Genomic DNA, 27,249 nt, shown 5'->3' with positions numbered 1-27,249 from the left:
GTTTTAAAATATAACTAAAATATGTCAATTACTTTCACACCTTTTAGAAAGTATAATGAATTGCTCAAAAATGTATTGCTCTTACATGTTTATCCTGTATATTATGTTTCATACTAACTTTTCAAGGATTAAATCTTTCTTTCCTTCCAGATTTTCTAAATGACGTAGATGGGCACAACCTGTCTGTTCTCTTTGGGAATCGAGCTGAATGTTGGTGTAAATTGAACAACAAGCAACAATTTCTTGATGATGCCAAGAAAAGTGTGGAATATGATGGGAACTGGTACAAGGTAAATGTTTTAAAAAATGTTTTTTTATTTTTCTGTATTGCCTATTTCCAAATAAAGCAATCAATTTTTCTCTATAGACAGATATAGATATATAGATAGATGTAAAGATTTATAAAGTTTTTTTAGATGTAAAAATATATACATATAGATAGACAGACATAAATATAAAAAACATGTATATATTTAAATACACATTCTCACATTAATTTGAATAAAAAACTATATGCTGTTAATTATGGAGCTTGAATTTTAACAGAGTCATCAAAGAGTTGGTCGAGCATTTCGAGCTAAAAATAAATACCAACATGCTATTAAAGCATTTATGAACACCTATAGATCTCTGAAAGTGACAGACTCAGCAGAAGTACGAGAAAGTGTTTTAATAGATTTAGCTGAAACAGCTGTTGATTTAAGTAAGACACCTATAATTTTCTACAATTATTAGATTAGTTCTGTGTTCTGATGAAAATTCTGAGTCTGTTATTCCATGTAGGCCCTACTTGGTTTAGAAAGTTTTTAAGTTTTAAAATTTTTTTACCTAAAATTTTTATTTAGTGAAGTGTTTAATTTACATTGTTCTTAAGTATTTCCAACACATCCTTTTATAATTTAAAAAATGTTTTTGAAACTACACACATTTTCGTAGATGATCAAGGAGAAAAGTATCTGATGGATTTGTGCAATATTAATGTATGGGCTAAAATATCACTTGCCTGCATCAGAAAGAAAAAATACAGAATTTCAGAATTCATAGCAAAAAAGATATGTATGCAAAATGATCCACAATCAATAGGACAGCTGAGCAGTGAAGTAAAACTGGATGTGTTTTGTAACAAAGATTTGCTGAACTCCCAACATCTCAAGTGAGTAAATAGTTATGATGTAGATTTGTGTAGAATAAAACGTACATAGAGTTTTAGAGTAATTTGTATTGACTGCTGATGATATCATTAGAGAGTATTTGCTATTGTTTTATTTGCTTTAAAGAATATGTGTAGTGCATGACTTATCTAATCAATATCTGTCCTAAAGAATTGCATACAGCAAGATCAACTGAAGATATAGTAGTAGACATTGTCGCCTATAGAATAAATATATAGAGCCTAACCACATAACATTAAGTTAAAGGTTAATATGAGTCAAATTTTCATTGATCTTGTTTTACAACCTGTTGATGATCTCACCTGAACTATTTTCTGGTTCCAGATGGGTGCTCAATTACATGGTGTGGTGGCTGTTTGCTGGGGCTGACTATACGACTCTCAAGTTTCACCCTGGGGACACTTTCTTCCATGCCACTATAGCTATTGACGTTTTGTGTCCTGCACCTCCACAGGATAAGGTCAAATTTAAAGAGGATTATCATGGCCTACTGTTTTATATTGTGGAACAGGTTGTTCAACGGTTGGGTCTTGAGAACAGTAGAGATGACAAAGGAAACACTGTGTTACATTTGCTTGCTACATTAAAGGTAAAGCTCTTCTTTTTTAAAGTTTTGTTTTTCTGTGATTAAATATAAGCATTGTAATTTAACAAATCCAACAAATCTGTGATGTTAATCAAGTTGGGTATTTTAATTGTACGAATGAACATCAGAGTTTGGCATTAGATTTTTACAAAATTGTTTTCAGGGTTCTGACTCAGTGAGAGAATTCTTGGCCCATTTTTTATTGGGTATAGGTGTTGATGTATTGGCTGAAAATAATGACAAAAAACTGGCCATAGACTTGTTGGGTCAAAATGATCACATTAGAAAATTGATACAGCACCATACCAATATTGGTAAGTTAATTCAATATCACAATATTAACTCATTTTAAAAATGAACTTGTACTTTGTTTTAAAATTAATTTCTGTATATAATTGGGTACAAATGTCTTTAACACTTCAAAAAGGAAAACACATTCTGCTTTAATTTTAGAGAGGACCCAACAGAAATTACAACAGAGGAAAGAAGAAACAAAACCACAAGTATTTAACAAAGATACCACACATTCTCAACAGCAGGTGAAAGAGGAAACTAAACCACAGATAATTAACAAAGATACGACAAATTCTGTAAAAGATTCGACAAGTTCTGTACACATGGGCAGAGAAAGAAAAAAAGCTGAACAATATGAGCATAAAAAACCAGTCTTTGAAGAAAAAAAGAGAAAACATTCCTCCCAAAATTCTAAAAAAAGAGCATGTGACTTTTGTGAAAAGAAACTTCGAGACTCTTCAGACCACCAGCAACAAGGAAATCATGAGAAAGGTTCAAATATTTATTTATACATTGACTAGAGAAAGGTTAAAAAAATATTTATTTATACATTGACTAGAGAAAGTTTTAAAAAAACATTTATTTATACACTGACTAGAGAAAGGTTCAAATATTTATTTATACACTGAGTAGAGAAAGGTTAAAAGATTTATTTATACACTGACTAGAGAAAGGTTCAAATATTTATTTATACACTGAGTAGAGAAAGGTTAAAAGATTTATTTATACACTGACTAGAGAAAGGTTCAAATATTTATTTATACACTGACTAGAGAAAGGTTCAAATATTTATACATTGACTAGAAAAAGATTTAAATATTTATTTTATATTTACTAGTAAAAGGTTAAATATTTTCTGTTTGTGAAGTCTACTCACAAATTTCATCATATATAAACCAACAGTTAATATATTTAACATTTTATTTAAACACAGTAAAACATCTGACTTTTATAAACTATATTAAATTACTACCAATATACTTAATGTTAAAATGAACTGTTTTTGCAAGTTTGAATGTAAGGGAGTGTAAAACATATTGACTCTTAAGTTAATACTGATTATTATAGTGTAGTATAATTATTATAGTGTAGTATCTATTGATATTTTTAACAAGCCTATTTTGAAAGAAGACTAAACCATTTTTTCAGCTTTCCTTCAGTTGGTAGACGTTATTAATAGTCACCACAATGAAGATATTCGACATAAAGGATTTCGTCAGCAGAGCATTGAGCGGGTTGCTGCACTACTTAGTGTCATATCAGGTTTGGAACATCTATAGCTCACTAAATTTGGCCAGAAATATGTTGATGTCTTTAATATAATATATTTTTTTTGTCATCATTTGACTGAATGTTCAAGCATATGTTTTTAAAAACAAATCAGTGCACACATTACACAGTTTTTTTTTTGGCATTTCTAAATAATTATTAAAGTTTGTTACTTATACTTATAGTTGATATCAGTAGATATTTCTTTTTGTTTTAAACTGAAGTGTACAATATTAAGTATAACTACATATGGAAATTATATTTTGTGTTTCAGAAATCCCAACATGTTTAATCAAACACATCAGTGGAGATGGCTGTAAGGATGTTCTAAGGACATTAGCTTCCTCTCACAAATGGCAGTTGCTGAAAAGTTTGACTAAACAGTTTCAGTTAGTCAGGGGTGCTAAACCATTGTCAGATTTTGCTAAATCCATTTCTTTATTAGATGTCGTCAATGCAAGGGAAATAATGCAAAATAAGTCAGAAGCTGAATTAACTAAAATAGAACTAATTACCTTATTTTTAAACTATGGGGCTAAAGTACAAGAGGACACCTCACTAGAAGCATTGGAAATCTGCATGAAAAATTCAGAATGGAAGGTTAGTCTCATTCATCATTTACATTCTTGCACCAGTCATGTCAACTGATTGCTTGTAAAAGCTAATCAATTATTAATTGAATCATGATTGTATAATCAGGATTGAGTATAAAATTTTGTTTGTATTTATAATGTAAAGACCCTCTATTTTAACACTGTTTAATGGTAAAGTTTTCCACTGTTTTCAGTTAGTCTTGCTACTTTTAATGGTAAAGTTTTCTACTGTTTTCAGTTAGTCTTGCTCCTTCTAGATATTGGAGCGAATCCTAAAGGGATTACTTTGAACCCTAAAGACACTCCCAACCATGCTGCCTTACAAGTTGCACTTTTTAAAAAACCAGGTATTTGATAAGTTTATTTTTGTTGACTTCATAGAAGTGAGTATACTGTCCTTCCAGTAAGCCAGCATTTTTTTTTTCACTTTGATGTGTGCCTCCCAAGACTAGTCCAAAGATTACCACAATGTATGCACCATTTAGTGCTTACTTTAAATGACACTAGAGGTTTCATATGAATTTATCATATAACGACTGAGGATGTAGTACTTGATCATCTCAATCCTGTTAGTCTTATTGCTAAAATTAAATGAATGTGTCAGCCCTCCATTTATCCTTACTACATTCTTTTGCTCCAAAGCAACCTTAATGTTACAAAATGTATGCTTTTGTGATAATCTTACATTTTTTGTTGTTGCTACAATTACATTTCAATTGCAGTAACTATTCTATCCCTGGATAACAAGTGATAAACATTTGAATTATCTCTTTCATATATGTTTCTATTCTGTAGATAAACTTTATCATGACACTTTGCTGTAACGTCATTGAAATGGCTTGGTTAAATTTTTTAAATGATAATGTTTTGACAGGCGATTTCACCATCTTAGAGAAGTTACAATCTCTGTATGAAAGTGACAGGAAGAAATATCCATACCTGAATATCTCATGTCAAGATCAAGATGGAAACACACTGCTGCATGTAGCTGCTCAGGTGTGTGGGGGTACACTTTTGTGGGTGTCCTGTCTACATCATTCACTGTACACTTTTGTGGGTGTCCTGTCTACATAGTTCACTGTAAACTTTTGTGTGTGTCCTGTCTACATAATTCACTGTACACTTTTGTGTGTGTCCTGTCTACATAATTCACTGTACCCTTTTGTGGGTGTCCTGTCTACATCATTCACTGTACACTTTTGTGGGTGTCCTGTCTACATCATTCACTGTACACTTTTGTGGGTGTCCCGTCTACATAGTTCACTGTACACTTTTGTGTGTGTCCTGTCTACATAGTTCTCTGTACACTTGTGTGTGTGTCCTGTCTACATAATTCACTGTACACTTTTGTGGGTGTCCTGTCTACATCATTCACTGCACAACTTGTTTGCTGTACCATGCCTATCTACACAATTCACTGTACCTGTGTGTGTGTGTGAAAAAGTCCTGCATACAAAATCATGGTATAATTTGTGTGTGATTTGTTAGTCCTGCTTACTAAATGAGCTATTTATTAAATGGCCTGCATTTGTTGTGTGTAATGATTAAATGTTTGATTATCAGGCCAAGTTTTCCCAGCATTCATTAAGAGCTATAGAAGTCCTATGTGGCAACCATGCCCCAGCCAATGTAGAGAACAAAGAAGGGAAGCTGCCTGTCCACTATCTGTCAAGTAAAACAGACAGGCGAGCACAGTACTTGTGGAATGTTATGAGTGAGGACAAAATCACAACAGCACAAAAACCAATTGTGTTTCCAAAAACCAGTGAACCAGATGAACCAGGTAAAAGCCAGGAATAAAAATAATTTTTTCCATGTTTATTCTTTTTAATAATTTTTTTAATAACAATATTGTTTCATGTTTATATGTTTTTATAATTTCTTTAATAACAATATTGTTTCATGTTTATCTATGTTTTTATAATTTCTTTAATAACAATATTGTTTCAACTGCAGATCCACAGACAAAACCTGCAAAACCTACCAAAAAAAAGGAGACAAGTACAAAAAATGTTCAGGTACTAAGCAGAATTTTTTCGATCTCTGCCACCAATACTTAATAAGCAGGATTTCTTTCACTTTTGCTATGAATCTTTAATTTAAAAAAATAAATAATTTTAAAACTAAAATGTTTTCTTGAATTTCAAAAATATTATAAATTATGAGGTGTGTGTAATGAAGGATTGAGCGGTCAACACTCTGCCCAGCCCCTTTACTTTCTAGGTATCCATCAGAGCTGGACTCAGAGATGTCCTTCAAACACTCAAACACTCGTTCAAACCAGAGACTTTTGAGTTAGCCATAGAGCGGGAGATAAGGATAACGTAGGGATAGGGAGATGGACGGATATAACTCTAATATGTATTAAGTATTCTGCGGGGGGGGGGGGGGGGAAAGAAGGAGGATTACCTGTGGTGAGTTAATGTCTATGACTGTATGAATAATTAATTCAATTAATTTTTTAGTCTTGTAGGGAAGAAGCTGAAGTGCTGTTGAACAATTTACCTGTTGTAAACTACAACCTCCTACTAAATGAAAATAAAAAGAAGAAAGAAGTTGACCAGCATGAGTCAGATGATGATGAGGAAGATGAAGGCTCGAGTGAGGAGTCACAGAAAGATGAGCTAAGTAAGACTTTGTAAGGGATATCTTAGAATTAACTATGAAAGGTGTCTTGGATATCACATTAAATCAAATCTATATTTTTTTAAAAACTGCTTGGTCATGACAACATCTACACTTATACTAAATGCAAGTTTTTAATGAATAGATTATGAAGCAGAGGAAATAAAACCCACAGAGTATGAAGATGAGTCTGACATTGATGTTGAAGCATTTGATAGTTTAGAATGGGAAGTAGAATGTACAGGTATGTGTCTTCATTTTATTAACCACTCTATTATTCTTGATTTGAATTGATGTAGCTACTATTAATACTGTAAATGTATTTTATATTTAGATGTTAATGAAAGTAAAATTGGATATTGATTGAAATATTTGTTTTTCAAAATCAAAACAAATATTCCTTACTTAATTTTTATTTTTATCTACTGTGAATGGACAGCTTCTTACCTATAATCATTCTTTGAAAATAATTTTTTGTATAATTGTCATGGCTTTCTATTTTGGAAATAAGCTCATCTTCTAAATCTTATCTTTTAGTAAATGTTTATCATGGACTAAACATAAACAAAGAATATTTGTTTGTCTGCTACATGATAACTAAGCCCTACTCATAAATGACTATATTTCTAGAGGAAGTCTGGAGTCTGCTGAGGAGTAAAAAGAAGGAAGAAAAAAGTGAAAATCACAGCAGTACAGGGAAGTCTAAAAAGGAAAGGCTTTCTGACCCCATGAAAAAATTTATTGTAAAGAAAATCCAGCAACTAGCATCTGGGGACTGGAAGCCATATCTACTGGTAAGCTGATGCAGTCATCTCCCATCATGCAATTTTTATAAAAAAAACCTTTTAAATGTAAAAGCAGAGATAAAATTTCAAATTTCTGTTTCTTTTTTTGTTTATATTAAAGAAACATTTTATAAAACAAGTACATTAATTACCGTTGTATGTGTTTGATAAAAATAATTTTTTCTAACAAAAATTGCAGTGTAAAGTCAAGGGTGTTCCAAGTACACTGCACCTTTTTACAATTTCATTACCACAAGGTGGTTGCATTATCTGGGAGTTAGCCATTGCCTTTTCCCCTCGACGCAGTGAAATAGCGGAAAAGTTACTAGAATATGAAAGTGGAGATGCTGGCGCAGAAATAGCTGGAGGGAAAATTTATTCAGAATTAATACGAGTCTGGAATATTGTCTTAAAAAATGCAGATTTCCCACGTTGTGTGCATAAAATTGTCAGTTCTCATCAACGTGGAGAAAGTTGTATCATTCAGGTGACTATGAATACATTATTTTCTTGCTGACAACTAAAATGTTCATTATCATAGTTGTTAAGAAAAGAATTGATCAAACTTCAACTGCTTTAAAACAAAATGTTTTAACTGTTTTTGTCTAAAATGTTTCACTGTTGTATAAAAAATATTTCAGAAAAGTTTAGCTGGTTTGTCCAGTTCAGTTCTCACAAGTTCAAGCTCCGCATCACGGATCCCAGTGTTGTTTTTTGAGAGTGAACGACAGCAAGCTGTGGTGGAAAAAACTTCTCGCTACTTCCCACCAGCAAGTTCACATAAAAATGAATTTCATATTCTCAAGTTTTATTCATTTTCTTCATCTCTTGTAGGAGCTATTTTAAGCAAATCAGACCTCAAGGTATTTGATTAAAATATGTTTTTATTTAGCTTAAAAGAGTAAATCAGTAAAAAATATTTAACATTAAAAAAATCCCTAATTTTGTGTGTGTAAGCTCTGATAAATGTACACTTTTCTGTAGATTGACTTCCCTTTTCGAGTGACTGACCTGGAGCATGCTATTATTAACTTGGACTCCCAGTCTCCTCTGTTATTGCTGGGGCGTAGTGGAACAGGCAAGACTACTTGCTGCTTGTACCGCTTGTGGGCCATGTTTTTGTGCTACTGGGAACAGGCAACCAAGTACAATGCCCCTCTCTTGTCCAGATACCTTTCTGAAGCTGGTGAAGGTAATTGAACTTTCTAAGATTTTTGTACACATTTTATTGGTCCATAGTGTTTGTTTAGCTTGTCAGAGTTGTTGACAGTGTATATTGAAATTGACGACTAACTTAAATGCATCTTCTAAAATTGAAGCCCAGCATGTAAAATACTACCTAAAAATGTACAAGATTCTACTAAACTGTTTTAAATACTGTATTCTGTATTGAAGACTGCAAACATTTTTTTTTACAAAAAATGGCCATGTGTTAGAATTGTGGCATGTAGAGATGCCTGTTGTTGCTATACCTTAACAAAAAACTTCTTTTCTGTTTTCTAATTGACTGGTGAATTGTAAACTTTGTTTATTGTGTTTAATACATTAGTAGGCTACCTGTCTTTTTAGGACTTTGTATTGTTTCTATTCTTCACATCCAAATGTTTAATTTTAATGGCTTTTCAAAACTTCAATATGGCAATGGATTAATTTTTAAATTGTTGTGTAACAATTCTTGTTTTTGTTGAATGAATGAACACAGTGGAGGACACACAACAGGCTGTGGCTGCAATAAAAGCTGAGAAAGTTGAAGAAGCCCAAGAGGTAAAGGAGGACATAGGGGATACATTAGATGAAGCAGAAGATGTAATATATGAACACCTTCATCAGGTAATTCACTTGTCAGTTCAACAAGTATGTGATATATTTACACCATCATATAATGTCAGATCAGTAATTGTACTACAGACATTAACACATGTAATTTCTATTTAAAACTTCTCCAGCTGTTTGTAACAAAGAACCCTGTGCTGTGTACAGAAGTAGAAAAAAACTTCCTCAAACTGCGCCATGCTACAAATATACTACATGAACACAATGCTGTTCCAAATAATCCTTTGCCGAACACCTTACAGGTAAAAAAAAATTAAATAATAGAGACTTAAAACTAAATTACAATTTTTTGTCATTGAAATAGAAAGTAAAAAAATGGAGCTGGTCATTGCTGATTCTCTTCTCCAGGATGTGGATGACTTCTCTTACCCTTTGTTCCTGACATCCAGACAACTTTTGTTGATGCTGGATGCTTCCATTGATGGCCAGCCATTTTTCCCCCGGGATGAAGATCTTGCATTAAAGTTTCCCATACCTGGATGGGGAACCCAGGAAGATATATTTAACATCATTCCTCTGATGCACGACTTCTTCGACAGCTCTGATGAAGAGGATGATGATGGTAAATTGGACAAAACAAAAATCAATTAAATAATAATTGTCTTTAAAATCTCTCTGACGGGAATTAGGACAGATCAGAATAAATATATGTACTTATCCCAAACCATGCCAGAGTCCATAGAATATCCTAGAGTTATCCAGCTTTAGCAAGTATCAAATTAGTAAGGAAAGGTGGCAGAACATAGTGCTGATTTTCATAGTTCAGAGACTTAGTAACAGCTGAATCTACTTTATCTAAATTTTTTTTTACTTTTACCTCTTATCTCCAAAAAGTAGTTTTGTTGCTTGCATTATTTTGTGTATGTCTGTAGACCCAGGGAAAGCCAAGAAAATCAAAACAGCCCATCAACCAGCACCTGAGGTCAACCTAAAGGCTAAAACAGATCTGAGAAGAGAATGTACTTACGAAGTGTTTGCCTATGAAATCTGGCCTAAAGTCAGCAAAAAAACAAATGTAATTTTGTTCGGCTATTTCTGTTAACTGTATTATTTGCTCATGTTGTTTCAAAGTTTAATGTTGGGGGGGGGGGGGGGTGTGTTACTGGATTATTTCTATTATTAAAAAATATTAAACTGTAATTTCTTAATAGCTATACAAATTATAAATTTTTATCAAATATAAAATTGATGCTCAAATGTGTCTTAAAATAATACAGTTAAAAGAAATTTTCTCTTTTTATTTTTTAGATAAATTGTCACCCTTCACTAGTATGGACTGAAATCATGTCTTTCATCAAAGGATCTTATGAAGCTTTGTACACAGAGAAAGGTTACCTAGACAAAAACCAGTACTTAGATTTGGGCAGGAAAAGAGCCCCCAATTTCAGTGGTGACAGGTCCCTGGTTTATGAAGTGTTTTTACGCTATGACAACTACAAGCAGCAGCACTTCCTGTTTGATGAGGCCGATTTTGTATTCAGAGTCTACACCAGGCTCAAGCAGGCAAGTTGTTGATGTGGATTACAATTACACTAATATTTAATTGGAACTTAATTAAGGTAGATTTATTTGGATTAGTATGAATTTATTTCTGTCACAAGTATGCTGTCAGTGGGTAATATTTAGTTAAAATTTTTAAATAAGAATGGGACGCTGGCAGAGCACACTATTACTAACCAAAAAGTCTATAGTTTGGTTCATGGCTTGAAACATAGGATCCTCTGTAGTCGACCTAGATATGTAGATGAGTTTTTTTAAAAAGCAACTGGGTATAGTTCTGACCACACTATTGCTTTGTAGAGGCAAGAAAAACAGATGGGACTTCCCCATGGACCTTCAAGTCACTAAGCAACAGATTATAAAAATGTATAAGAATTATTTCATTATGCAAATCTTTTGTCCATTACATCCTAGCAATGTGAGTGTGTACATTTCTGTCTATTAGATGGCATACTACCCATGGATCTTGCATGAAATATATGTGGATGAGACACAAGACTTCACACAAGCTGAACTGGCGCTGCTGGTTTCCCTTTGTCATGATCCAAATAAAATGTTCCTAACAGGAGACACAGCCCAGGGCATCATGAGGGGAATATCCTTCAGGTTCAAGGACCTGCAATCTTTATTTTACTTTGCCAAGAATAAAGCTAAGGAAAATGAGAAATATCTAGCTGAAATCAAGGTAACATTTTTTAACACGTTTTTTTTAACTCAGCTTCGCGTTTGTGGGTTTGTTGTTAAAATTGACAACAAAAATTAGCCCACTTCTGATTGCCCTAGACATCTGAAATTCGGCATGCAGGCTATTTTCGCCTAACAATTTCAGATGCAATCATAAAAACTAGCAATTAGAGACCTAAATTAGCTTAATTAAATTACGCCCCAAGGACCCTAAAATTGAGGACATGATTTCTAAAGATACCGACAAGACTGGAGGCCTATTGACACAGTTACTTCGGCCCCCAATCGATGTGAGCGCGCTGGCCGTGATTGTATAGTGGTTAGTACTTTGCGTTGTGGCCGCGACAACCCAGGTTCGAATCCTGGTCACGGCATGTAGGCTGCTGTGGGTCTCGCACTGCCAAGCTCAGATAACAACTTCAGATGCAATCATAAAAAACTAGCAATTAGAGACCTAAATTAGCTTAATTAAATTACGCCCCTTCTCTGTTTAAAGCGTATCGGTCGCTCAAGATTTTTAGTCCGTGTATTTAAAAACACTTAGTCAAGTCATACTTAATCAAGTCATTAGATAAAGTAGAAAATAAACTATATAAAAAACTATTTAAAAACCACGTTTTTCATGTGTAGCAACGGACTAAAAAGGAGAAAATAAAATACTTAAAAAAAACTTTTTAAAAAACCACGTTTTTCTTGTGGACTAAAAAGTAGAAAATAAATTTTTCTTCCGACCCTAGGGGATCTACCAATGACTGCTCGTAGATTTTGTGCTTCCTCGAGCTGTGCAGGTTCTTGTGATGACTGTTCATACATTTGATGACAAAAACTGTGGGTCGGGCAGATTTATGATTAAAGCGAAAAGCACACAACACACGAATTTTGGAAATTTGATGGTGAACGTACCCACGTTTTTTGTCATCAAATGTATGAACAGTCATCACAAGAACCTGCACAGCTCGAGGAAGCACAAAATCTACGAGCAGTCATTGGTAGATCCCCTAGGGTCGGAAGAAAAAATTATTTTCTACTTTTTAGTCCACAAGAAAAACGTGGTTTTTTAAAAAGTTTTTTTTATTGTGTGGTTCAGTCTTTGAAACCCATATTTTTAAAAAAAAATTATTAAAAAATTAAAGAACAGATAACCTGCTCCTTTATACAGTTGGTGGTTGTACAAGTCACCCAGCAGTCAGGTTGTTTTGTTGATTAACCTGTTTCTACTTTTTGAACCAACCACAGGTCCCACAGAAGGTTCACCAGCTGAGACACAACTACCGCTCTCACACTGGCATCCTGTCCTTGGCCTCTGCTGTTCTGGACATTTTGATGGAGCTTTTCCCTGAGTCTTTTGACCAGCTGGAGAAGGATCAGGGCATGTTTGCTGGACCAAAGCCTGTCATTATAGAGTCTTGTAGTCCAGGTATGTTCTTGTATACCAATCTCACTGACTGATTTCTATCATATCCTATCACCTTTATCATTTTGTTGACCCCTTGTGGAGCATAGTGATGTAACCACGCCTCTCCATTATACTCGGTTTTGGGCGATTTTTCCAAATTGGGTCCATAACATTCTGGCTGCTTCTGCTTCACTGACAACAGATCTTTGTCAGAAGATTTACTAGCTTTCCAAAGGCTTTCATTAACATACACCATAATCTCTACAAGAGAGGAATCTTCATTCCCAAGCTCCCATTGGTTTTCTGTAGTAGGTTATTTTTATGGGGAGGGTTGCTAGCCCTACGCCCAACCATACTTCTTTATACAGGCTTTGTCTTTCTCACCTACTCTCTGGCATCATGCCTTGTAGAATTTTCTTTGAAAAGCCATTTGATTATGTCACATGTCATTACAATCTGAGTTTTTCTTGACCTTGGCAATGTGCTACGGAAATCTTTAAAAGGTCTGATCACCTAATTTGTAATATGATCTATGTATAAAATCCATAGTCACTACAAAGTGATTCATAACTTAAACCAGTAGACAGCAAAATTGCATGCCTGCAGTCAAAATGTTTGAAAAAGTAAATAAACTGCTAACATATCTGGTCTTTGTGTGTGTTACTCAATACAATGACTTAAACCTAGGCCTATATAAAACTGATATTCAGTTTAGTTGTGTATGGAAAATTTGAAGAAAAGAACTGTATAAAAACTTCTATTTGTTGTTGTTGTTAATGAAATATGTAGAGTTGTATTGTTTGATTAATCTGGGATCCTCTTCCATTTTGTAGAGGATCTAGCCCTGTTGTTGACTGGCAACAGGAGGAAGACATCCCACATTGAGTTTGGGGCACACCAGGCCATCTTGGTTGTCAATGATGAAGCCAAGGAACATCTGCCAGAAGAATTAAGCACCGCAGTTGTTTTAACCATCTACGAATCAAAAGGGCTGGAATTTGATGATGTTCTTATCTACAATTTTTTCAAAGATTCTCAGGTCACTTAACATTATTATTTTATGTTATGATTTTTTGTCCACATTAGATCTCGATTATAAAATTGTATTGTTTTATTTTAAACTTGACTTTGAAAAAATATTTTCTAAAGTCAGGTTTACAAAACTAAGATAATGTACTTCCATATGCAAGAAAGCATCAGTTCCTGGTTGTGTAATGTTAACTTCTGATATTCCAGGCTAAAAAAGAGTGGCGTGTGGTTACTTCATACTTAGAAACATTAGCAGCAAACGTGAAACAACAGAGCAACGATCAGGGCCTTGTTGAAATAAACGCAGGTATTGAGGACTTTCTTTATCATTCATACCTCACTGACAATGTTTGTATTAAAAATGATTGTGACTAAAAAGAAAATTGTTGTTTCAGAACTTCTACTTGAACCCAGCCACCCCAGACCTATTGAGTTTAACCCTAGTCAGCACAAGCTCTTGAATTCAGAGCTCAAGCAACTGTACACAGCTCTTACTCGTGCTAGGGTTAATGTTTGGATATTTGATGAAGATGCTGAGAAACGTGGGCCAATGTTTGAATACTTCAAGGTCCTAAAGTTGGTTGACTGCATAGGAAACACAGAATCAGACACAATCAATGATGGTATAAATATTTTTTATATAGTTTGGTGAAACTTCATTTTCAAGCTAAACTAAAAGTAGAGTTCAATATCAATTTAAAGTTAAATCTTAAAATTTATAAATTTTATGTAGCTTTGAACGTGTATGCCTTTTTATAACTTTGTAACTTAAAAAAAAATTTTAAGCACCAGGAAACAAAAGTAAAATTTTTGTTTATCTTGGTTGAATCACTGTGTCATTTAGTGTAATCTTTATTGTAATCACACTAGAAAATAGTATTACTTTAAAAACTAAACAAAAAAACGGAGAAAACTTGTCGTTAAGAATGTAGACTATTGGAATGCCACAAGTGTCCTTTTGATCAGCTTCCTCTGTCCCCATCTTCAGTGCCTCTGATGTTATCTCCCCATCCTTCCTTTAGCCTGGCACTGCTCTATACATGTAGCTTTATAGTCATTTAATACTCCTGTTAGTTTTGAAGATTTGTATGTATGGAGATATCTTTAGTGCTGAGGGCTAAGTTTTTATCTATCCATAAAACATTGAGTCTTGCAAGTGCAGCGGTGGCCTGCACATTGCTGCAAGGCAGATCAGGTCTGGTTATTTCACCCAGATATTTCAAGCTTTTCACAATAGGTTACTTCTCTATTGATGTGGATAATGAAAGCATCAGCAGTAAAGTGAGTCTATGATTCCCACAGATTTGATGTTTGCTGAAACCTCCAGCATGGTGGAGTGGAAGTATGCTGGTGACAACTACATGAAGCAGCATCTTTACTCAGTGGCTGCCAAGTGTTACAGGTAGTCTGAGGGTTTTTTCTTTCTCTAATTACCTGTTACAAGTTTTCTATTACATGTCCCATAATTAAACTGCTCTCATACTTTGTTTAGTTTATAGATTAGTACAAATATTTATCTTTAAAAATTAACTCCTAAATAAGATTTAGCAATAATATTCCACCTTACAAGTTAAAAAAAAAATTATTATTTAAACAGTTATTTACAGTTTGGCCTAAAGCTCCTGATTAAAATTAGATAAGCATTACTAATACATAGTTTGTTTATGGAATATGAGTTGCCAGATAAAATAATTGCTGATAATTTAGGAAAGCTGAGTTGCCAGACAAGGAGAAACTAGCATTAGCCTACCAAACAGCCCTGGAAGCTTCAAGGTTGAAAACTTCTCCAAAAGAAATGCGTGATAAATACCTGAGGGCTGGTAACCAATTTTTGAAGTGTGGAGATTTGCACCGGGCTGCTCTCTGCTTTCAGAACTCTAGAGATTATTCCCTCGCTGCTTTAGCTTATGAAAGAAATGGAGAGGTAGATCATATTTTCATTACTGAAGTCCTAGGTTGTTGTTATAATAATCCAATAACAAGATGCTAAAAGTTGACACTTTAGGCTAGGTATGTGCATGTTACACAAACCATAATCTGATCCAACTAAGCAACTTTATGCTAATTACACAATTTTAAACTGCTACTGTTCTTGACATACATAAAGTGAAAAAAAGAAAAGATTTATAAGGTAATAAAAATCTTTAATATTATAGCAAATATTTTATTTGGTTCATATGCAAAATTTAATTAATATTTATTTTTTTAATGTCAAAGAATACTGTAGGCTTATATACTATCTTGTCTTTATTTTCATTCAGCTCTTTTACTATCTAATGGTTATAATTAGCTGTGAGTATATTAACATAGTAAATGATTATGTCCATGTTTAATTACATAGATTCTATATCTATTTATAGTTTGAGGAAGCTTCTGTCCAGTACAGACGAGTCCAGAATACTCTAGAAGAATCTCGATGTCTGGAACAGATTGGGAAGTTTAATCGTGCTATACGTGTCCTGGTGGAAAAGAAATTTTTTGATCGAGCTATTGACTGTTTGCACAGATATGACATTCTAATCAATGTAAGAATCATTTTGTTGTCTTCAGTAAAAATAACAAACTTACTCATTATTAAATTTTAGTTCTTGTAGTTAATTTAGTAATTATTTAGTACATATTTTTTATGAACTTGATTTTAAAATGTCAATACTATTTCTAGAAATTGAAACAAGAAAAAAAGGTTATTCCAGCAGTTCTGTTAGAGAGCAAACCAAGTGACACGTACTCTGAGGAGCGACTGTGTTATAGGTAGAGTCTTTTCTTAAACATTGTTTCTCAATAACAAAAACTAAATTAGAGCTGAAAATGTGCAAGAACTCAAATTTTATTTTAAATAAAAATTAATTTTAACAAGTGTACAAAGAGAATAAAAAAATCTTTACTTTTAACTATTTACAATTTAATTTCCCACAACTTGGTCAGTGCTGCTGAATATCACCATGAACTTAATGACAAGAGCAAAACATTGGCAGCCATTCACCGTGTCAAGGACAAAGATGTACAGATCAACTTCCTTCAGAAGAAAGGATATCTGATAGAAGCTGCTGAAATTATGAGGAAAACAGGTAGGGCTTTTTTTTTGGTCATTTAATTTCAGAGTAATTTCCTTCCAGAAAGAAGATACATTAAAATTCGGAAATTATGAGGAAGCTGGATTGGTTTATTTTTTATTATTTGGGCTCACTAAAAACATATACCTTGTTGGTTATGGAAATGAGATTCTTCTAAAAGAGACTGGGAATCACATAAAATTTCTTCTCCATTGATGACAGAATGCAAAAGTTGATCAAGCATCATGAAGATCTTTGGACAGTTAAAATAACAAACTAGGATCATTTGACAATGTAATCAGGACTTGCAAAGATTTTCCTGCTAGACAATATGCCGGGCAAAAGATGCAGGCAAAAGAAATGGTGGGAAGATAACATCATAGTCATTTTTTCCTGTTGGTGGTCAGGACACACAGAGAAAGTTCTTTCCATTTTTCCCAGTCTCTGGAAACTTTCTTGGCTATCTGGCTGTTCATCTTCATGTCCCTGGGCCTACACTGTCTTCCCTTATGGCATCCACTTAAGTGCCATTGCTGTAATTTCATCAGGCCTCATCCTCAGTAGTTGCCCATTCAACATGCCATTTATGCTTCACAGGCACTTAGTTTGGAAGAAGTCCAGTAATTGTCTTGTAGCACTGGTTTTTTTCCTCCAGCATTCCCTGCCATACTAAAGGACACTAAGAACATAATTAATGGATAAGTCTAACACTGGGTGAGACACTGAAGATAGCTGGGGATGGAGAGGCAACTGGTCAGCAGGACATGTGGCACCCCAATGGAAAGCTAGTCAAAAGTTTCACTTGATTACGCTAGAAGCACATAATCTGATATTGCAGCTGTATACCACAGATTTTTTGTGCTAATTACCCCTTACCCATAGTAAATATAGCCATATTTAAATAATGTAAATATACTGTGGTCTTTCATGAACCATTGTTTAGCCATTTAAAAGATACAAATAAAACTATCTAGTGTACCGAACCCACAAGATGAGTGTCATAAAACCAACACTTTCCACCAAATATGACTTAGAGCCAAATTTATCTACCTGTTGTTCTAGCTATACATACACAGTTGAAGTTGCTCTTGGTGCAAGGGGTCACTTATATCTCAAGACCATGTTATTATTTTCTTCTGACTTTGTAGCTATTGACAAACATTCCTAATGGAACAAACCTACTTTATATTATCAACAAAAAAAATCTAAGATTGGATCAATGGCTTGCAATATTCTTTGTGTTTCCATAAAACAAGGTGACACAGAACAAGCGGCAACTCTGATGCTGATGACTGGTGAGACAGACAAGGCTCTGGAGTATGCCAAGGATGGATTGCACAAGGACTTGATTGGACAAATACACCTAGTGCTTGCCTTCAAATATGAAACACATGAACAGTTTGACATAGTAAGTTACTTCTTTTAATCTTGGAATTTGGTTAATTTTTAAATTTTTTGTTGAAAAGTTTTTAAAATTATTATTACCCATTTTATTTTGCTAGGAAAAGTTAAAAGAACATGCAAACAAAGCACTGGATGTCTATATTGAACAAACAGACAAAAATGGACAAGCCATGGCTAATTTAATTCTAGGCAAACACACAGCAGATCCCAAGCGAATCAATAAAGGTGTGTTGACAAGCTTAGGTCACCGTGATTTTTTGTTTTGTTTTCGTGGAATTCCGTACATTGACTTTGACCCATTTCTCTCAGAACAGTTTCTTTCAAACTTTGCAGTAGTTCTAATGACAGTTTATTATCTTAATTTAAATCTTATTTTTAACTAGTCATTAATAAATTGATTGAATAGTAGAAACTATAACAAAATGGGAAATAACTGGGTAGCAATAATTGGTAAAAATGTCAAGGTTTTTTGTAGTAATATGACATCTTTTTTTGTTAGCACTTATTGCCTGTGGCAGATTGGACTAAATTTGATATTTTTATGTGGGAGAAATCTCAGCTTATGTTTATTTTATCATGTAACCAAAGCAGAATATATATAATGTATAAACACCTGATATGATGTTTTTGATTTCAGCAATGAAAAAATTTGGAGCTAAGCCACTGAATGAAGCAGGTAAATTAGAAAGTTTTGCTGCTCTCATGGAGATTGGAGAAAGTCTGGCCACATTGGAGGATTGTTATCAGGTTTTGAGGAACATCACCCTAGGACTGGCTGTAAGTCAACTCACTTTAGATGCATGTAATATATGGATGTCTATTTAACAATCAGGTTGAAATATTATATATATAATATAATTTTATATATATATATTATATTATATCATTCATGATTTTAAACTTTTCATTGTGAACCATCAGTTTTTATACCTATGAATTACCACCATTTTAATTGAACTATGAGTTTCTGATACGTAGGAAGTACCAACATAAGCTATGAGTATATCTGGAGCTGCATGTTTTGCCTGTCATGTTGCAGGTGGTGGAGATGTTACTGAGCACCAAGCCAGACAAAAGTGAGCAACAGCGCCTGTTTTTACACTTCTATGGCATGCGTGTGGACTCTGAGAAGCAGCAAGTCAGCTGGCACCCCCTGGAGTACCCCATGTGTGGCAGGTTCATGGACCAGCCCACAGACTTGGAGCAAAACAAGGCTGTTACGGTGGACAGAGAGGAGGTTTCTGCTTTAACTTTATACATACAAGCTGCAAACTAAAACCTACTCAACGCTTGTCATTTTCTTTTTCAATTAAACTTCAATAAAATTACACAGAATATGTTGATATGAATAACCAAAAAATTTAATTATGTGTAAAATTAAATTCAAGAAATTATATACTTGGACCAGAGTTAATTATTACACAATTTTACTTAAAACAGTATTATATCATTCCATTTTAGAAGATTTAAAAACTTTCAAGATAAAAGAGCGTAATTATCCCGAAATTAAAAAAATGAAAGGAAGAGAAATAAAAGCTTTAAAGTTTCATAGAATTAAATATAATGTGTTTCATAATTTCTTCTGTCAACCATTGTTTTATAGGCAACAAAAAAAGTGGCTAACTATATCAGTGTAAAGATTTACTCGTGGGTGGACAAGATAAAATCTCAGCTAGACAAGCTGAAGCCACAATATGTCCCATGCAGAAACTACATAGAGGGGCGCCAGTGTGATCTGGTTGACTGTAAATTTACGCACAAACTCATCACACAAAAAGAAGAAGAAAGAGAAGCTTTCAAATTTTTCTCTTGTTGTGTAAGTTAATTTTTTGTTACTTCACTGCAGTCTTTTTTTTTTCTTTTTTTAATTTAAAATAATTTATGTTCATTTCGAGTAGCTTTTATTGTGTTAGTTTCCCACCAATTCAATGTTTTCCATGTGTACACCAGAAATATGAGATGGTGAATAGAAAACAAATGTGTCAAGAAGCTTTCATAATATGCAAGGTTGTAAAATAACATTAGCTACTTGCATGGTCATATAACATCAGCTACTTGCATGGTCATATAACATTAGCTACTTGCATGGTCATATATTAGCAACAGGCTCTATTTTAGATCTGATTGATTGACTTCCAGGTGCAGCTGGACTACTGCCTACAAACTGGTCTAGAGAAACTGGACAAGGAGAGTAGAGCTAAGATCTCCTTGAATGGGTTCACCTTTAGAGATGCCGAGTGGCTGTCAGTGATAGAACTGCTTGATCTGCTGCTGCCAGTCATGCACCCACCTACAAGAGCTAGCCAAGACTATGTTAACAATTTGATGAAAAGTTTACACAAAGACTGCAGGGCACAAGTATCAAGGTAACTTAACTGGGGTAAAATGTCTACTCTTTAAAAAAATTATTATTTTAGTTTTTTTTTAAAACAACTGAATTAATCAATCAAAGCACAAATAAAAATTTTAGTTTTATGTTTTGTTGTCATTGAGTTTTCTTCTGTGTGATGAAAATATACAAAGTGTGTTTTCCAGACAAAATATTAGTAAAAATTAGGGCCCACCCAATGGGAAAACTGCTTTGTTTTTGCTGGAATTAACCTCCATTATTCTCTAATGTTCTACCAGCATGTAAGGACAGCTGTGGCATGATGTAACAGACTTATTGTCTGCTATAAGATTTGGGGAAAATTTTTTGTTTTATCATAGGACTCCACAAAGGTTACAAGATGCAGATAAACTATATGTTGGCTGCATGATCTATATATATATATATGTGGCACGCTTTAAGTTGATTGTAGGAGGTGGTCGGGTCGGTTAAGCTCAAGGTCGCTGAACCAATAAGTCCCGAGTTTGAACCCCTGGCAGATGAGGCTCGATAGCTGGGGACAGCTACTCATCTAGGAGAGACAACTCCAAAATCAAACAACTGCTGCCTTGTAGTTTGTTCTTGGTTGGACAAAGGCTATGGAAGCAAATCCGAAAAGAAAAGCAGGCTGAAATCTGAATCAATGGCCAAAATGGCACATAACCAGTTGACACGTATACTTAATTGTGTTGGAGGGAATTCCTTTCAACACTAAAATTAAGAACAAAGAAGAAGAAGATGCTATTGTATAAAGCTGCTTAAGTTTGAATCTGTCTGTCATGAGTTTTTATTTTACATGTAGATATTTTCATTACTTGTGGTTGAACCAAGGCCGAGTAGGAAAGGGCATATCAAAAAGTCTCCTGAAAGAGCAGTGTAAATCATGTGACTGGATTGTCCAAGCTGCCTTCTACTCTAAGCTACTCGCACTTAAAGATCTTGATGTTGCTCAAGAAGTTCAGAATTTAGAGGTACAATGTTATTTAACTCAAAACAGTTTGAAGATTACAGACAGTTTATAATTTATTTCACAGCGAGGCCTAGCGGTAGAAAGCTAGACTGCTTACCAGAGAATCTCGAGTTTGAATCGGGGTTCAAATTCAGTGGAACGTCCCTGAGTCCACACAGCTCTGATGGGTACCTAACTTACGTTTGGGAAACAGAGGCAGCTGGGCGTAGTACTGACCACACTATCCATTCATATGCCGAGGTCTCTGAAGCAGATGGACTCTACTTCATATGATCCATGTGTATTGGGCACAAACTGAAAATGATAATGCTAATTTATTTCAGGGCGATTATCATTTAATGTTGGAGATGGCAATTAGTTCTACATTTCAGTTTAATAGTGGCCCCATCATTTACACTGGCAAACTGTGATACAGACACCAGACAGCTTTGAATTAAAGTCTCTAATTACTGAATGATTTTTTTTGTTTCAGGAGCAGCTAATGAAACTTGAGAAGCCATGGTTTAAAAAGACCAACAAATATGCCCTTCATCCTCCCTATAGAACGAAATCTGGAGAGGTTCTCATTGAAACTCTAGGTGCCCGTTTTGTGGAGTCATTGGAATTTATTGTCTCCCTTGATCCGTATGAAGCCTTGTTCACATTCACAAAGATGCTCAGCTCTCTAGGTTTTCGTGGGCAGAAGAAACTGATGCCAAGACTGGATCATCTAGTCTTCTGGGTTGAATACAACTTTACTGTCAGTTGGTACTTCATAGCACATGTAAGTCCACATAGAGCCTAGTGTATATCTACACATATATGTATGATTAAGTTGACATTTTTAGAACCTGTTAATGTTTTTATACAGATAGCTTCATGTCATGTAAATCTCTAACAGATTAGACCAACGCGCAAAGGTGTTTTTATATTACATCTGTAGCAAATACATGTTCAACCAACTACTCGCACAAGCTAGTCAGAGTTTGTATTAGACTCCAATGAACTTTTGTTACAGCATTGTTGTGGGGGCAGTCAGCCCTTCCCTTTCATCATGACAAGCAATTTGTTTGCCAATGTCAACCTGGTCAACCATTGCCTGGACAACGCTGGACACAAAAACACAATACAGCAGCTGATCTCACAGTACCAGCCACACAAGGTCAAGTTCATGATCAAAAGACAGGATCACATCAGCAACTTTCTTGTGGGCCATAATGAGTTTAGGTAAGTGTTGTGTACTGTACTCTAGAATCAATTAAATGATAGGATCACATCAGCAACTTTCTTGTGGGCCATAATGAGTTTAGGTAAGTGTTGTGTACTGTACTCTAGAATCAATTAAAAGACAGGATCACATCAGCAACTTTCTTGTGGGCCATAATGAATTTAGGTAAGTGTTGTGTACTGTACTCTAGAATCAATCAAAAGACAGGATCACATCAGCAACTTTCTTGTGGGCCATAATGAGTTTAGGTAAGTGTTGTGTACTGTACTCTAGAATCAATCAAAAGACAGGATCACATCAGCGACTTTCTTGTGGGCCATAATGAGTTTAGGTAAGTGTTGTGTGGAACTCCAGTGATGTAACAACTTATTAAAGCAGGTGGGAGAGTTTTAAGACATCTGTAAACAAAAGGTATCGGACAATAGAGCTCAGATTTTAACTGGTTGAATGTAAGCTAGTGCACTTCAAAATAGTTACCATTAAAAAGCTCCTAATTTAAGCTGATTATGATTTTCAAAACCAAGGTTTACTTGTGTGAATCCCAATGATTTGCTTATAGCTGGATGTTAGATCTTTAATTTGATCAAAAATATACAGGCTAAATTGAGCATTTTATAAAAGTTCGTTAGGCCCTTCTACATTTGCCAAGCTAAATAAAAAAATGAAAATAATTACACTAAAAATATTATTAAATGTATTGTATTGATGAGATCTGCATAAAAATAATGTTAAGACTTTATCACTGATTTCAGCAAGTTTAGTCTGATCAACTGCTTTAATGAGATGTGTGCACAAACCCCAGCACAGTATGTTCTGGCTGAACGCATCCTACTGCTAGCCCTGGTCTGTTTGCTCAACATCCCATATGCTGTTATCAATAAAAACTATGAGGTGCAGATCAGGAGAGAGCTATTTAAGGTAACATTTATTGCACACAATTATCTGTTATTTGAGTCATATGAAAACTTTTTTTTTTAATTTATGTGAATTTTTGTATACATACATACAATGCAGCAGTTAATATTGCGATAAAAAGTTATGTTTAGTTTCAAGATATATTTACCACTTCTCCATTCAAATTTGATTTTTAACTATTTAAAAAAAACTTGCAGCTAATTGTTACCAAGTCCATGCCCGCCCCATTGGCCAAACTTGTGAGTCTGGTAAAACAGGCCACAACATTTAAAGATGTCACAGTCGCCACTGAGGATTTTGTCAGGTCACAAGGAGATGTATCCCTGTATGACTGTCAGTGGCTCGGCAGAGAGTCGTGTCCCCTCAAGTGGCAGCCCCTTAAGATAGCAGATTATCCACAGCATGAGTTCATTCATGTCAATCTTAAAGATTTGGCAGAGTCCAGCAATGTCAAGGTCATTTCTATTTTCATTATCTATTCAATTAATATGTGGGATCACTTTGTCTTGTTATTCTATTTGCCAACTCTTATGTTACTTGTTATTCTATTTGCCAACTCTTATGTTACTTGTTATTCTATTTGCCAACTCTTATGTTACTTGTTATTCTATTTGCCAACTCTTATGTTACTTGAAATTCTATTTGCCAACTCTTATGTTACTTGAAATTCTATTTGCCAACTCTTATGTTACTTGTTATTCTATTTGCCAACTCTTATGTTACTTGTTATTCTATTTGCCAACTCTTATGTTACTTGAAATTCTATTTGCCAACTCTTATGTTACTTGAAATTCTATTTGCCAACTCTTATGTTACTTGTTATTCTATTTGCCAACTCTTATGTTACTTGTTATTCTATTTGTCACCTCTTATGTTACTTGCTATTCTATTTGCCAACTCTTATGTTACTTGTTATTCTATTTGCCAACTCTTATGTTACTTGCTATTTTATTTGCCAACTCTTATGTTACTTGTTATTTTATTTGTTACCTCTTATGCTACTTGTTATTCTATTTAACTACCTTTCTCTTATTTTACTCTCCCATTAATGTCATCTTTGAGATTGAAGCATATACCACTCTTTTAATTACCTTCAAAACATCATTTACATTTTAAGGTATTTTCAAAGTTAGCAATTGATTACATTTTCTAACATATATCTGTGGAAATAAATGTTTTTATGAATGAATCATTTCCCAAAAATGAATTGTGTTTGTTATTGAAGGTACAGCCAGTGTATTATCTCCCATCTCATCCAAATCAGTAAGTCTAAGTTCACTTCCTCTCTCCTACAGGTAGCAAGTGTCAGTGAGGTGATGGATGAAGATGATTTGAAGAAATTGGAAGAGAAGAAAAGGGAAATGGAAGCACAAAAATGTGCCCAACAAGACCAGAAATTAAAATTAAAGGTAGACCCTGTATTAAAATTAAATTAAATCCAGTTTTTATCGTGTTGATTTAAATTTTTCTGCATAGTCTCATGTCATTTTCAAATTGTTTTTTATTTACAGAAAATTATTCGCTTCCTAAAAGTGTGTATAATGAAAAACCGACTTAAAAATAAATTGTTTAGAACATTTGAAGTGGAAGAACTGTTTGTTTCATTTGCCAAAAAATCCCATTTTTGTGGCATATGTGGACAGGAGTTGACAGCTGGAGGCATAAGTGGGCCAGAGGTCACAGTTGGAGCTGATTCAAGCACCTTGGAACTTGAAGGTACCATGCCATTTTATCCACAATTTTCTAATTTGTTTTGTTTGTTGTGCTTACATGTAGATTCATTAATTACTTGTAATATCTCAGCACTTGGTTGACATGAGAGCAGTGGAAATAGATCATCACTGATTTTATATTGTTTAACTCTTTACAGTCCAGGCATAAACACGATTTTACTTCTCCTATGTCTAGAATAAAGGACAACGCATATTTTAACCACAAAACTTTTTAAAATATCCACATACACTTAAAAAAAAACCTTTTTAAAAATTAAACAAGCATTATGCAGGAAAATGGTCTAAGTTTATTATTTTTGACATCAAATAGCTTAATAATTTACCACTAATAAATAAAAATAACTTTAATCTCAGAAAAACTTCTAATATTATTTCAATTAAAAATTAATTTTAAATGCTAAAAAAAAATTCAACATAGTCACTGGAGCTACTTTCGTTTTCAATATTATTGTAAAAGTTACTTTATAAATAAAGCTTGATTCAACAGCAGAGGCATTTTAATCAGTTTTAATCTTACTAATTATATTGCACTAATTTTACAAAAAAAAATAGTAACTTTAAAAAATTCTTAGAAAATTAACCACTAGTGATAGAACAAGAAAATGGACCCATAGAAATGTACCACGAAAGAAAATTCTTTGACTATCGAAGCCGCATAGGACTATAAATGGTTAAAAATAACATGCATTGTAGCAAATACATTATTTCCTGTGTGAAAGCTTAGTTGCTATTTTTTTCACTTATTGGACATGCATGATTAACCATTTGCATATAATTTTTTAAGACAAGCAAGATGAATACTCCCACTACGCAAGTGTTGCTCACAAACTAAATGAAACAGCTTTTCAGAAGTTCAAGGAACTCTATGCCACTCATGTAAGTTTTAAAGTGATTCATGTTATACAAATAGTATCAGTTACAGGAACTATAACATTATAACATATAAGTAGGAAGGTGCCAGCTATCCACATTACAGGATCAAACCTTTCATTAGCTACCGACTATTTGAAAGTAGTCACTTTGCCAGCCATAGCAGAATATACAAAACTTGCATTCGGCAAGAGAAAATTTGATCTTTAAAAGTTTTTTTTTTTTGTAAAAATGTATGCTGTGCATTTCGTTATAATACCACCAACAAAGTTACAATTTTAGAAGCTGCAATCTTTTTTACAATTTTTTAATAAGTTCTTGTTGTGTACTTTTTAATCAATTGGCCATTCAATTGTCATTTCAATAATACAACTAGAGGTTTTAAATATTGTTTCCTTTTTTAAATCCACTCAAAGTTGAGGATTTATATATCATTACATTTTTACATCCACACAAGCTGTTTTAGATCCACATAAAATTGAGGTTTTATATATCATTTAATGTTTAGATCCACATAAAAATTGAGGTTTTATATATCGTTTAATGTTTAGATCCACATAAAAATTGAGGTTTTATATATCGTTTAATGTTTAGATCCACGGAAAACTTGATGAAATCAGGCGGTTCTTATCAGAGTTTGAAGTTGAGGAAAAGTCTGACATCTATGCTGCCATTAAGATGGACGTGGCTCAAGTCGTTGACAAACTAGAGAGCTTCAACAAGTCATATAACCAGATTAAAGATGACAGAAAATGGTTGGAGAGAGATGAAGTCTTGCGTCAGTTCTCCTATCTAAATGATATTTTTGTTGAAAAGAAGCTGAGCATTGAAGATCAACATAAGAAATATGTAAGTCAAATATTTTGTAACATTTCAGTGGTAAGTAACCTCATCTATCAAGTGGATTATTGCCTGGTTAAGAGGTTATGGGTAAATCCTTGTCAGGCTTGAAGTTGGGTCTTT

At 33.9% G+C, this 27,249-nt stretch overlaps 1 protein-coding gene across 2 annotated transcripts in view; it reads left to right on the top strand.

Moving 5' to 3' along the window:
• Nucleotides 1-27,249, top strand: part of LOC131942261 (TPR and ankyrin repeat-containing protein 1) — a 39,497-nt gene that overhangs the window by 10,364 nt on the left and 1,884 nt on the right. For both annotated transcript variants that reach the window (XM_059302021.1, XM_059302022.1), the window contains exons 15-62: nucleotides 151-290; nucleotides 547-703; nucleotides 937-1,153; nucleotides 1,497-1,761; nucleotides 1,922-2,072; nucleotides 2,212-2,544; nucleotides 3,202-3,315; nucleotides 3,596-3,921; nucleotides 4,153-4,261; nucleotides 4,789-4,910; nucleotides 5,478-5,697; nucleotides 5,871-5,932; nucleotides 6,380-6,542; nucleotides 6,685-6,783; nucleotides 7,170-7,333; nucleotides 7,524-7,811; nucleotides 7,966-8,187; nucleotides 8,309-8,516; nucleotides 9,027-9,154; nucleotides 9,271-9,399; nucleotides 9,506-9,719; nucleotides 10,030-10,172; nucleotides 10,406-10,660; nucleotides 11,103-11,342; nucleotides 12,578-12,758; nucleotides 13,571-13,776; nucleotides 13,974-14,073; nucleotides 14,162-14,389; nucleotides 15,069-15,168; nucleotides 15,474-15,690; nucleotides 16,127-16,291; nucleotides 16,429-16,517; nucleotides 16,692-16,834; nucleotides 18,076-18,227; nucleotides 18,322-18,448; nucleotides 18,861-19,000; nucleotides 19,263-19,460; nucleotides 19,827-20,039; nucleotides 20,363-20,589; nucleotides 21,394-21,562; nucleotides 22,034-22,324; nucleotides 22,559-22,767; nucleotides 23,521-23,686; nucleotides 23,881-24,138; nucleotides 24,979-25,092; nucleotides 25,195-25,399; nucleotides 26,201-26,292; nucleotides 26,881-27,135. In XM_059302021.1, the coding sequence (XP_059158004.1) occupies nucleotides 151-290; nucleotides 547-703; nucleotides 937-1,153; nucleotides 1,497-1,761; nucleotides 1,922-2,072; nucleotides 2,212-2,544; nucleotides 3,202-3,315; nucleotides 3,596-3,921; nucleotides 4,153-4,261; nucleotides 4,789-4,910; nucleotides 5,478-5,697; nucleotides 5,871-5,932; nucleotides 6,380-6,542; nucleotides 6,685-6,783; nucleotides 7,170-7,333; nucleotides 7,524-7,811; nucleotides 7,966-8,187; nucleotides 8,309-8,516; nucleotides 9,027-9,154; nucleotides 9,271-9,399; nucleotides 9,506-9,719; nucleotides 10,030-10,172; nucleotides 10,406-10,660; nucleotides 11,103-11,342; nucleotides 12,578-12,758; nucleotides 13,571-13,776; nucleotides 13,974-14,073; nucleotides 14,162-14,389; nucleotides 15,069-15,168; nucleotides 15,474-15,690; nucleotides 16,127-16,291; nucleotides 16,429-16,517; nucleotides 16,692-16,834; nucleotides 18,076-18,227; nucleotides 18,322-18,448; nucleotides 18,861-19,000; nucleotides 19,263-19,460; nucleotides 19,827-20,039; nucleotides 20,363-20,589; nucleotides 21,394-21,562; nucleotides 22,034-22,324; nucleotides 22,559-22,767; nucleotides 23,521-23,686; nucleotides 23,881-24,138; nucleotides 24,979-25,092; nucleotides 25,195-25,399; nucleotides 26,201-26,292; nucleotides 26,881-27,135 (8,714 nt within the window). The remainder of the gene's footprint in view (nucleotides 1-150; nucleotides 291-546; nucleotides 704-936; nucleotides 1,154-1,496; nucleotides 1,762-1,921; nucleotides 2,073-2,211; nucleotides 2,545-3,201; nucleotides 3,316-3,595; nucleotides 3,922-4,152; nucleotides 4,262-4,788; nucleotides 4,911-5,477; nucleotides 5,698-5,870; nucleotides 5,933-6,379; nucleotides 6,543-6,684; nucleotides 6,784-7,169; nucleotides 7,334-7,523; nucleotides 7,812-7,965; nucleotides 8,188-8,308; nucleotides 8,517-9,026; nucleotides 9,155-9,270; nucleotides 9,400-9,505; nucleotides 9,720-10,029; nucleotides 10,173-10,405; nucleotides 10,661-11,102; nucleotides 11,343-12,577; nucleotides 12,759-13,570; nucleotides 13,777-13,973; nucleotides 14,074-14,161; nucleotides 14,390-15,068; nucleotides 15,169-15,473; nucleotides 15,691-16,126; nucleotides 16,292-16,428; nucleotides 16,518-16,691; nucleotides 16,835-18,075; nucleotides 18,228-18,321; nucleotides 18,449-18,860; nucleotides 19,001-19,262; nucleotides 19,461-19,826; nucleotides 20,040-20,362; nucleotides 20,590-21,393; nucleotides 21,563-22,033; nucleotides 22,325-22,558; nucleotides 22,768-23,520; nucleotides 23,687-23,880; nucleotides 24,139-24,978; nucleotides 25,093-25,194; nucleotides 25,400-26,200; nucleotides 26,293-26,880; nucleotides 27,136-27,249) is intronic.

This window comes from Physella acuta, unplaced genomic scaffold, assembly GCF_028476545.2.
Source record: "Physella acuta isolate Inbredline_101_S28 unplaced genomic scaffold, ASM2847654v3 ptg000398l, whole genome shotgun sequence".
Lineage (NCBI taxonomy): Eukaryota > Metazoa > Mollusca > Gastropoda > Physidae > Physella > Physella acuta.
Note: the sequence above shows the minus strand (reverse complement) of the source record. Positions and strands in the feature narration are given on the sequence as shown.